Genomic DNA, 10,964 nt, shown 5'->3' on the forward strand with positions numbered 1-10,964 from the left:
AGTTTTCAAACGCAGATTCCCTAGGTTTTATTGTTACCATAATCAGTTGCTTAAACAAAGTAAGTTTTGTTGTGTAAATTTGAAGTATTACAGCTGTTATGCTCCTAAGTCTTTTCTTGCTGTGCTGTCGCATATTGTGACTGCCTTCTTTGTTGAAAAAAAAAATCCTTTCTAAAGTAATCTTATTCTGATTTTATTTCTTGCAGCAATTTTTATTTTGATCAAACGTATAGCCCAAAATTCTTTTTTCAAAAATATGTGCAAAAGTTGTCATATATTATGCAGTAACCAAGTGCTCTAAACCAGGGGTGTGCATGCAGCTTTTACCACCGATGTGCCAAATACAACAAAAATGGCCGCACTATCATATAACATAAGTTGTATTTACTTTTGCGTTGCGTAGCTAACACGCAGACATTGCGTTAACAAATACCAGTATTCTAGCGGACAATGCCTCATTTAAGAGTGACAGCGGGTGGCACAACCTTTGTTCGGGTACTAGGTTGCGAATACCTGCTACGAGGATACTTGCAAAGCGAATTGGGAATATCCTCTGTTTGTACGAGCTCGTGCTGCCGCGCTTCGCGTAAACCAAACAAAGATCAGACAAGTTTAACAAATGCTCCGGTGTTGAATGGCATGCAGTAAAATTCTTTTGTTGAATGACATGCAGTAAAATACTCATAAATTTAGTAAGCTATTGTGGCATTTTTGTACCAAGTGACGCAGAGTTGTAAACGGGCCTGAAATTGGAGCCCGAACCCGACAGCACAAGCCCGAAACCGGGTCCGAACCCGATTCGTTTCTGAGAAGCCCATTTCGGCCCGAAAGTTTAATTGACAGGCCTATGCATTGAAGCACCAGGAAAGACCAAGACAACAAACACAATAGACAATTGGTCTTGAACAAGGCGTTTTAGGTCTGTTTCACATTAGGCCAAGTCCAGCAACTAGCTACTTGCTAGTTAAATTTATTCAAAAAAATACTGACACAGAGTGTAAAGTCAGGCCCGTTTTTTGGAAGAAACCCAAGCCCTAACCCGGCCCGACTTACAACTCTGAAGTGACGACCGCACTCTCAGGTTTTGGTTTATCGGACAGTTCAAAATCTCGGAAGCGGACAGGAATCATCAAGTTTGAATAATTTAGCATTGATAAAATGAATGGCAAGGATGCTTTTTTAATCAGGTGTTTGTCTTGTTTTTTGGAGACAACATATGGTACAACCGGACACCCATTTCAGAGTAATAATGCGTTTACTTCAGTTTAATTTTTAAACAACAATTTAGAAATCAGCGGCCACATCATTACAATGCATTCATTTGCAAGTTAAAACTTTGCAGCCAGATTAACCCCCTCCCTTGCGAACCCTTCACGCCCCACTAGGGAGGCGATCCCCCCAGTTTAAAAAGTAACCCCTGGTTTAAAGAATTGCTGACATGAGTTCAAATTGGCAACCACTTTTTGAAAAGGTGTAAGTTGTTAAAAGTTGTATAGGTAATTTTCTTTTTAAAAAACTTGGTAAATGTCTGGTAAATGAATTTGCTTCAAATGTACATTTTTACCCCAAACAACTGAATTCTTTTTTTTCTTAGCCAACTTAATAGAAAATTTGAACTTTTTTTTATTATAAACTTCAATGCACACACGCACAAGCGAACAATTCAAACGATACGTAAATATGGGACTTTAGTGACTACTGCTGGTACATGCATTCTAAAAATGCTTGTCTTTTGGTAAATTTGTAATTTCAACGTTTTTGCCGGTGGTCAGCAATTCATTTATTTTATAACACATACATAATTTCGCTGCACCACAAGCTTTACAACAACGATTTTGTCAGGCGAAATAAACGCAACTCAACTCATTCTTATGACCAGGAATCACAATAGACAGTTCTATGTTTCAGACCAAATTGACTGGAGTGTACAAAACATGGGACAACATGTATCTTAAGTAGCCCATGCATGGCTTGTAGTTGTAAGTTATTTAAAGTGTGGCGTATTAATTTAATACAGTGGTTCTCAACCAGGGACCGGAGCTGTTGTCCGGGTGGGCACGGATGTAGATTCACCAGAAACACCCACTAAAATCCATTTCCTTTTTAACTTTATTCCCTAATTTAATCGACTATTTCACATACCATTTGTCTATTTTGATGTTTTTTACGATTACGCATTCTTGTTTGCCGGTACTCTATTCTATTCCACCTGTTTAAAGTCGAAATTAGTACCGAATTCCAGCATGAGATTGCCATTTGCATTTTTTAGGGGGCCACAGGTCCTACAGGGTTACTTGAAGGGGGCCACGAGGTCCAAAAGTTACTTTTAGGGGGCCCCGGTCCACGAAAGGTTGTTTTTAATATTTCCATTGAGAACCACTGATTTAATATTTCCATTGATAATCGTTGGTAATGGTTCTGTTTGCAGTGGAAAGTACTATGCAATATAGTACGATGATGTTTTTTATGGTGCCGACCCTTATTCCACTATTAGGACCACTGATTCAGTGTATTACAACTTACAAGGGTGAATAAGTTAATAAACATTAAAAAATGTGTACCACTTTCGAATAAGGTTCACAACCACTGCACAGTGCACTTAGCATCGTAGTGACTGGCTGACAGTGTTGCCAGGTCAAATTGCGGAAAAGCGCAACTTTACCAGTCAAAAGGACCCCAATTTTACAAATACCTGAAATGCAATTGATTTTCACTACTTTCACCTATTTGTGTGATAATTATTCAGGTTTCTCCGTTTCAGATTTAATTTTTGTTTATTTTAAAATTGAATTTGAGCTGTTTCCAGCAACCCTTTATTGAACACATGCGCTCTGTTTACCCACTTTTCATGCTGCTTTTTTAAGTTTTTAATCTCCACTTTAAAACCAACATGTTTCGCATTAATAACAAAGTAAGATGACCTTTAAAACATAAAAGAATAATTTTTGCCAAGAGACAATTTTTATTACGTGGTAACAACGGAGGCGTTTATTAAATTTCTTTGTTTGAAAAGTGAACGTTGCATTGCGTGAACTGAAAGCATTCTTTTGCTCAGCTGGATGTTAAATCTCCGACGCTCGGCAGTTTCATCAGTTCTTTTGTCAAAATTGAACTTACAAGGTTTTGGACGCCACCGTCACAATGCATAATTATGCAATCATTGCTCGTCATACGGTAGAAAATGTCATTCACAAACCCGCCCAAAAAGGCGCAACCCGCAACTCATGAAAAAAGCCCGCAACTCGACGTCCAAAGTAGCCCAATTCGGCGACAAAAGCGCAACCTGGCAACCCTGGTGGCTGACCAACATCATTGGGCTGACTGCTCACCCAACCGGACAGATAAGAGAAAAAAGCAAAACCGATCAAGCGTGGCCACTGATGTTAAGCGTATGGGTTTGGTTAAATTTAGTCTTGAGGTAGCAATCATGATTAAAACAGGCGATTTCTAGCAAAAATAGACTACAAATAAATGTGCACGAGCTTGGGGGAAAAGAAGAGAACAGAAATAAGGTGTGGTATGCCTAAATCAAACAAGCATATGGCAGATACATGTGACATTGTATTCTTTGCAGGATGCTTACTTGAGCAAGTTGACAACATGAACATGCCATATTTTGCAGGTAAAATACCAAATATATTTTGCAATTTGGACAAGAACTTAGTTACCTAGATTTTACCTAATTAGAGAAAACAATAAAATTAATTCGCAAAGGTGGTTTATTTCAAAGTACGTTTAATTTTTTCGATATTAACCGCTTGTCCATAATTGCAAGAACATATGTTGGAGTGTTGGTATTTTACTTGTCCATGTTTTTAAAAACTCTGCCTAATCATTTGCCACGCCACTGTATGGTTAATTTGAAACGCTGAGACTAAATGCGGCATGTCATTGCACGTTATCAATTTTTATTTGACATAGTTTATGCGTTTTAATTGACATAAATACACAGTGCCGGATTAACCATTAGGCAAAGTAGGCACGTGCCTACAGGCCAGTCAAAAATCCAGGCCACTTTAAAATCAGTAGAATGATTTGGCAACACTGATAATTCTAATTTTTTAGTTGGCAATCCTGATTTTCGGGCCACTTATAAATTGTGCCTACAGGCCAGCAGACCCTTAATCCAGCACTGTAAATACAGTTTCGTAGGCTTTCAAAGGCGCTAAAGAAGAGCTATTTGCCTTCGTAGCCTAATAGAACTATACTATAATTTGGTGTCATTTACCTTAGATAGGGCAATACTTATTCCTGTTTCCAAACCATGTGACATACTATGCGGTATCATATGGTAAAATGTGGTAATTTAAAAGGTCAATCGGTGAATTTTAAATCCAAACAATTTTACACATCTTTGTTTAAAGTTGTGCAAGTGCCCATTACTCCATCAAAGTGCCTTTACTGTTTTTTCCAGTGTTTACGACACGCATGGTGTAACCGGGGGACAAATATTTTAGGTATGTCAGTTGCAAATGGCCACCGATGTGCCGTTTACACTTTTTCTTTCGGGAGTTTTACTATGCGGATGCTCGACTATGGCTGTATACTGTTTAGTGTCAAGTCTTAACGTCGATGAAGGACTGGGTACTTGTTGCAAGTAACCGCATGAATTTCTTGTCATTTACCGTTTTTTTACTATTTGTGCAGGAACTTGGTCACTTGCGCTTGCTTACGTGTCGTCACTTCTTGTTGCAAATGTGACACCTGTAATTGGATGCTATTTCGGGGTCAAAAAACTGCTGATAACTGCCGAAATCAGCTGGCTTCTGTTCATACTGGGAAATATGCACTCATGTATGTATGCTGTATCCTGCTGTATGGTATCTAAATGTTGACACAATTTATGACTAGAGGCTGTTTGTTTGAACGCAAAACCATACTATATGCACTTACTTTTCGAGTTTCCACAAAATGTATTTGCACAACAGCGTACTACACAGTGCTACCGGCCGGATTTTTTCTCGGCTGTGGAGAAGCATTTGGTTGGACATCGCTTCCCATCATCACTACGTACTTCGGCAAACGACGGGCCAGTGCCGACCCGGCGAGCATGAAAAAACATGTCCGTTATTATACTGGATTTTACTTTGGAGTTCTCCAGGGCAGTGGTGTAAGAATCATTAACATAAGTCGATAGAAAATCGTTTGTTGGATTGTGTGAATCTTACTTTTTGTGTTGTAGGTCGTAGGAAATGGCATTACTTTTGCAGCCCTGCATATCGATCAATCGTTGGCCCGTGTGGATCTGACTTATAATAGCACAGAACGAAACATCGACTACAGCGTTTGTGGTGCCAACGACTGTCAAATTGGAAACATAACCAGCGCTAGTATGGAACAATATACTCCGGCGTTTCCAATAACGAGATACGTCTTAATCCTCTTCTACTCAGTTTTGATGATTTGCTGTATTTTATTGCACAGTATATTTTTGCCAAATGACATACACTGGAACCTAACTACACCGAAATCAAATGTCCATTCAGAAAATAGCAAGGAAGCGTTGGAAATGGCTGTTTTGAAATCAAAGTCGCGTAAAACTGAATCAAACAATAGTGAGATCACCGAAGAAAAGAATTTAGTAACAGACTCGATCAGAACAGAAAACACGCCACCAGAAACGGTATTTATCGCATTTCGTTTAGGATTTGGAACAAAAACCACTTAACAGACTTTTCTTTTCAGGTTTCACTTCTAACAGTATTCACAACGACATTTAAAGCCACAATAAAAATGTCATTTAACCCCAAGCATATGCTGGTGGCTTTGCTTTCAATATACAACGGCATGACGATTGGTTACGTCGTAGCAGAACTTACAAGAGCTTATGCGTCATGTATTTTGGGCGTTCGCAAGGCAAGGTGCCATTTTACGGTTACAAACTTAATAAAGGAATCCAAATCAAATAACTTGAGCATTTGTAAACAGGTGGGAGTTTGCATCATGCTGTTTTCATCTGCTGACTGCATTTTTTCACTGATTGCTGGAAAAATGGCGGGGAAATTAGGAAGGAACTTGCCATATTTTATTGCTTTTATTATTGATATCGGTTTGTATGTGTTCAGCATGCATTGGGAAATCAACGCAGGCAACGAATGGCCTGTTTACATAATTTTTTTGATGTTCGGTTGCTCGGATGGAATATGGCAAACTCTTATCACAGGTGCGACTGAGGTCGAAAAACATGTTACACTGCACTATATTAATACAAGTAACTTAAACCAAAGCACTGAATCTTTTTTCGTATTCGTATTTTAATGACTTTTCATTTGTATTTTAAGCCATGTACGGGGAATATTTCATCAAGCAACAGCAAGTAGCGTACAACCTATGGAACGTTATGCTGAACGTGGGTTTACTTATTTAATACGCGATGAGCACAGCTTTTTGTGTCTACACGAAATTGTTTATCCAGCTTTCTGTTTTATGTCTGACAGTGACCACTTACGGTAAGTTAAAATTTTGCAGTAGCACATTCTTTTGTTGCTTACTGGTGAACGTGCAATTGTTTCAGCTATTTCGCAGTTAATATACTACTCTCAGGAAATTTGTAGAGGCAGCGAAGAAAAGACCGACCACCACAAAATTGAAAAGCTGTGAGCAGTGGATTTTAGTTACATCGATCATCAAATACACTCAACTGACATACAACGAAGAACATGCATGCCTGAAATAAAAATTCCAAGTTACACTTAATGCCCTTTGCCAAGCGACAAAATGTATTACTAGATCGTAATCATATAGGCATCTAAATTGTTTGACTCATTGTATGTGTCCTAAATAATATTAAATGTGTCCTATATGATTGCTGTTTTGCGCACTGTGATAGGATATGTCGTATTGGCTGGTTTATTAACAGAAGTCATGCTCAATTAATATCGGCGGTATTTGCCAAGCAGATATTTGTACACTGAATGCTGCGCCATGTTATACGGTATTTGACAAGACATTTTAGTACACACTGCATAAGCAACGATGTGTAATAATGAAATTGTACCTACCTCTTGCATTATATCATTGCCGTTGTGAACTACACTTTCGAAGCAAGAAATTGAACATTTAAGGAGTAGGCTATTTTTGTTGGAAGCTGAACATTTCGATAAAGACGAGTTGTGGTACTTGGTTTGCACACCCGGTGTTTTCATTTACAATTTCACCAAGTTGTGGGTGTCAGACAGTTCGATTGATGCAAGCCCAACTTAAGGGACTTGTGTATGTGCACCTTCAACAAACGTTTACATTTATTACAGCAAAAATTGCTTGTATTTGCATCTACAATCTCGCTTACCGGAACGTTAATGCTAATATGTATATTTGTTGGGTAAAGGCACTTTTCACCAGCTCTAACACGTTTTTCCTGGTTTTGTATTGTTTGGTAAACTTATTTTGCAACTCATTTTGAAAAGTTGTAGTGTTTACATTATCATCATCATTATTTGTAGTTGTTTATTTGGAAATTATGTCATAGATTTCAACAAGTTTTTGTTTTTTTCTCACCACATTTTCCCAGTGATAAAATAACTGACAAAAAAGTAATCGAATTATGTCTATTTACAATAGGGACCCCATTCACCACATCACAAAAGGTTTTGGGATATTTTGACGCAACCCAGTATGCTATTTTATCTAAAGATTTCTTACAGGCTTTTGTGTCAGCTAAAAACAAATAAAACACATGCACTGCAGATATAAACTGTATCGACCGCTAGGTGCGCAGTCTGGCCCTGCGGGTAGAGCTACTAACACCATACGTTTCAGGTGATCCAAAAGTGCTTAATTTTCGATAGGTGGCGTAAAGAGCTGAATTATTTATTTAGCGGCTAAAGAGGGGTTGGTTTAGGATGCAAATGTTTGAAAAGTTTGCATTAGTAGCTATTTTTTTGGGTTAGTTTTATTGAATTTTAAATGCTTATACCTTACCCCGACCCTAATAGCCCTAACCGTTAGCATTTTTTGAGATATACCGTTTTAAAAATTAGGCACTTTTGGATCACCTGAAACGTATGGTGTTAGTAGCTCTACCGGCCCTGCGCCGTTCGTCACACTAGATGACTAGATAACCCTTTATGAAAAACGCGCCCGTCCTACAGCCTGTCCTCCAAAACGACCCACTCTTGCATACGCTACGAAGGTTTTTGTTGAGCAATAAAAGGCAACGCTGACGACTCACAGCAAAACGACAACGGTTTTTCTGTAAACCACAAAATAACATTTATCAGTCATACGTAAACATTATGACGTCATGGCGACAATTCACATTAAGGATTAAGCGGTTTGAACAGTACACAAAAGTCGCCAATTAAATCTACATTATTCGATCACATTTTACATCAAATGACTGTAAATTACTTATAATAAATTCAGTTACGGTTTTGTATGCATTAATACAAGTTAAACACAAATGAAATTAGAACATAAACGTATCAACTGTTGGGTAACCAGGGCTGTACTAGCCTGCGGCTATAGGTTCCACAACTGACAATTTAGCCTTTTAAGTATTGCTGTTAGCATCACTAATTTCACTACTCAGAAAATTCCGCTAAATTCGCTTATCCAGACTGGAAACCTAACAACTGATGCAGCTCACAAAAACGTGGCGTTCAAAGTTTGAACTTCAAACCACATGCTCTCTCGCGGATAAATATTTACATTAGTCACGATTAAAGTAGAGCCTAAGTCAGCCCAGCGGAACAATTAATAGAAATTAGCAATTACTGGCAAATAAGATGTAACATAAACTAAAAGGGCAAAGATATCAATGTACATACTTTTGATTGTTCTTTAATTGTGTCTTTTATTTCCATTAGCTTTGGCACAAGACCATTATTCAATCGTTGCATGACCACAGGGGCACATTGTCTCCAAGGCATTTTAAAGTTATAAATCCACTGCATCGATCCTTGAGTACTGCTAAAGCTGGTGTTGGGTTCGGACTCTCCAGATTTTGATAAAACTAAAACAAGCAAGTATGAAATATAAACCACAATCCTTAAACTTAGATTTTGCCCCATCTCTGGAAGTGGTTTTAGCACAGTAGCCTCCATTTTAATGCATAAAATTAACCTAAACCAAGATGCATTGTTTTTTGAAAAAAAACATTGTTATTTGGTCAATGGCATTTACATTCAGTTGCGATTTGATTCACATTTTAGAAATGCAAATATTTGAAAGCATCATCATGATCATTGACTTCATATATACAGCATTTAGTGCAGAAAAATGACCATATTTCGGGTAAACAACAACAAAGTACAGTTTGGATGCTTCAATACAAATTGCATGTGTAACTGTTACTTGTAAAACCCAAACTTGATGATGATGATAAAACAACAAGCATACCTACTACACCATGTGTCACCTTGCAATTTTGCAGAAGTTAGCATAACACATTTCAACACATTAAAACTACCAATTTGAATTACACTTATTGTGGTAGCCTACCGGAAAACTGAGCTGGTGGTGAAACAGCAAGAATATCAGGGCTGAAGAATAATTTTCAGGCAAGCTTGCCTGGAGCAGGAGTTGGCTGTGGACTACGGTTGAGCAAACATTAACTAAAGTTGAGCAAACATTAATGGTTTTGTTGTGCCGAATGACCTGTTTAAAGTAAGTAAAACTTACTATTAAACCTGAGAGTGGATGTATGAGGTATAGGACCAAACTGAATTGTATACCATGCGTAATGTCCCATATAATAACACTTTGGGTGTAAGAAGTTAAGATCAACACTGAACCACTTCTTTCTGACAAAATAATCAATAAACAGCATGATTTCATACCGTATCACCCCTTTGAACATATCGTGGGACATGAGAATGTCAAAAATCACAACACATTTTGCAGGTTACTCCTTACGAACGGTTGTGTCGCATGCGCCTCTTTTTTGCCAAAAAGTAAAACAATCTGTAAAAGGAGTTCTGTATTGCAGGTCAAAGACAAAAAATGCGACAAAAACATAGGCCTAGTTGTTCAAGTAAAGTTACAGAATAAAAAAATATCAAATTGATTCCACGTAGTTGATTGTAAAATCCATACACAGCATTTTTTTCCGTTATTTTAAGTCGTTGTATGAAAGAATTAACACATGCTACCAATCTTGAAGTAGCATAAAACAGAATCTTCAGTTAAAATACTAACTAGTTTGTATGACCAAATTCCACATTCTTTTACAGGCAACGGATTTTTTTAAGTATTAGAATAGCAGCAGAAACAAGTTACCGAGAGACATTAAAATGGTTTGCTTTATACACAGTCGACTACTTACGTTCGGTTTGTACTTATCAATACTTTTGTGCAGTCAGGTACCAACATGGAGGACGGTTTAGATAAGCACGGTGTAAGAATTACGAAAATGAAAATGGTTTTTCAAGCAATGTAGGCCTATAAATTTTTTGGAAAAAAAACTTCAAATCATGTCGTGAAAATTAAAGTGTTGTTGCAGGTGCGACTTCGGCTGTAGTGACTTATGCATCTTCAGTTGTTTTCTGCCTGTTGTTAGCACCCGTCCTCATCGGGATTTTGGGAGAAAACACGCAGTGATATTAAGTCAATCAACGTACCTGTTTAAATCAACGTACCTTGTTGTCTGTAGCTCCCTTTTTCCCTATCCCGGCTGTTTTGATGGTGTTGGTATAGTTTTCAATAGTTTGGTTGACGCAGATATTTGCCAACCTGATGAGTTACGGAATTCTCTACGGTAGAAAAAACATGACAGCAGTTAACCAAAACCGAAGCCTTCGTGATTTCTCATACTGCGGAAAACACGATTGTCGAAACCCAAAATGTGACACAACAAAACGTGCATCAATATGTTCCAACTTTGCAATTTACACTGCATCTCGTCATTGAAATCCCGGGGGAAATGATTTTTGTGGCAATTGTCATTTATTTAACGCTGTGAAACGACGTAGACCGCTCCCTGGAATTCGACAAAAACCAACAAAATACATCTGAACCAGGCGAAG

General features: G+C 37.9%; 1 protein-coding gene across 3 annotated transcripts; it reads left to right on the forward strand.

The window, feature by feature from the left end:
• The first annotated feature begins 3,376 nt into the window (after positions 1-3,376).
• LOC145228907 (protein unc-93 homolog A-like) lies at positions 3,377-7,696 on the forward strand. Of its 3 annotated transcripts, XM_080094122.1 has the most exons (9): positions 3,377-3,512; positions 3,575-3,622; positions 4,648-4,794; positions 4,929-5,110; positions 5,183-5,623; positions 5,686-5,856; positions 5,929-6,163; positions 6,282-6,449; positions 6,515-7,695. In XM_080094122.1, the coding sequence occupies exons 2-8, from the start codon at positions 3,601-3,603 to the stop codon at positions 6,365-6,367; spliced, it is 1,284 nt and encodes a 427-aa protein (XP_079950248.1). In that variant the 5' UTR covers positions 3,377-3,512; positions 3,575-3,600; the 3' UTR covers positions 6,368-6,449; positions 6,515-7,695. The 3 variants fall into 3 exon arrangements, with proteins under 3 accessions (XP_079950248.1, XP_079950249.1, XP_079950247.1); XM_080094123.1 differs by lacking the exons at positions 3,377-3,512; positions 3,575-3,622 and adding an exon at positions 3,642-4,584 and having other exon boundaries at positions 5,929-6,049; positions 6,515-7,696; XM_080094121.1 differs by lacking the exons at positions 3,377-3,512; positions 3,575-3,622 and adding an exon at positions 3,642-4,584.
• The last annotated feature ends 3,268 nt before the right edge of the window (positions 7,697-10,964 follow it).

The sequence above is a fragment of the Phallusia mammillata genome, chromosome 5 (assembly GCF_965637545.1).
Source record: "Phallusia mammillata chromosome 5, kaPhaMamm4.hap1.1, whole genome shotgun sequence".
NCBI classification, from domain to species: Eukaryota; Metazoa; Chordata; class Ascidiacea; order Phlebobranchia; family Ascidiidae; genus Phallusia; species Phallusia mammillata.

Excerpts from the sequence above, each read along its gene's own strand:
- LOC145228907 (XM_080094121.1), top strand. The coding sequence starts at position 4,473 with ATGGCCACCGATGTGCCGTTTACACTTTTTCTTTCGGGAGTTTTACTA. Across the intron at positions 4,795-4,928 it reads ACTGGGAAATATGCACTCAT|CGTACTACACAGTGCTACCG; the intron begins GTATGTATGCTG and ends TTTGCACAACAG. Across the intron at positions 5,624-5,685 it reads AAAACACGCCACCAGAAACG|GTTTCACTTCTAACAGTATT; the intron begins GTATTTATCGCA and ends TTTTCTTTTCAG.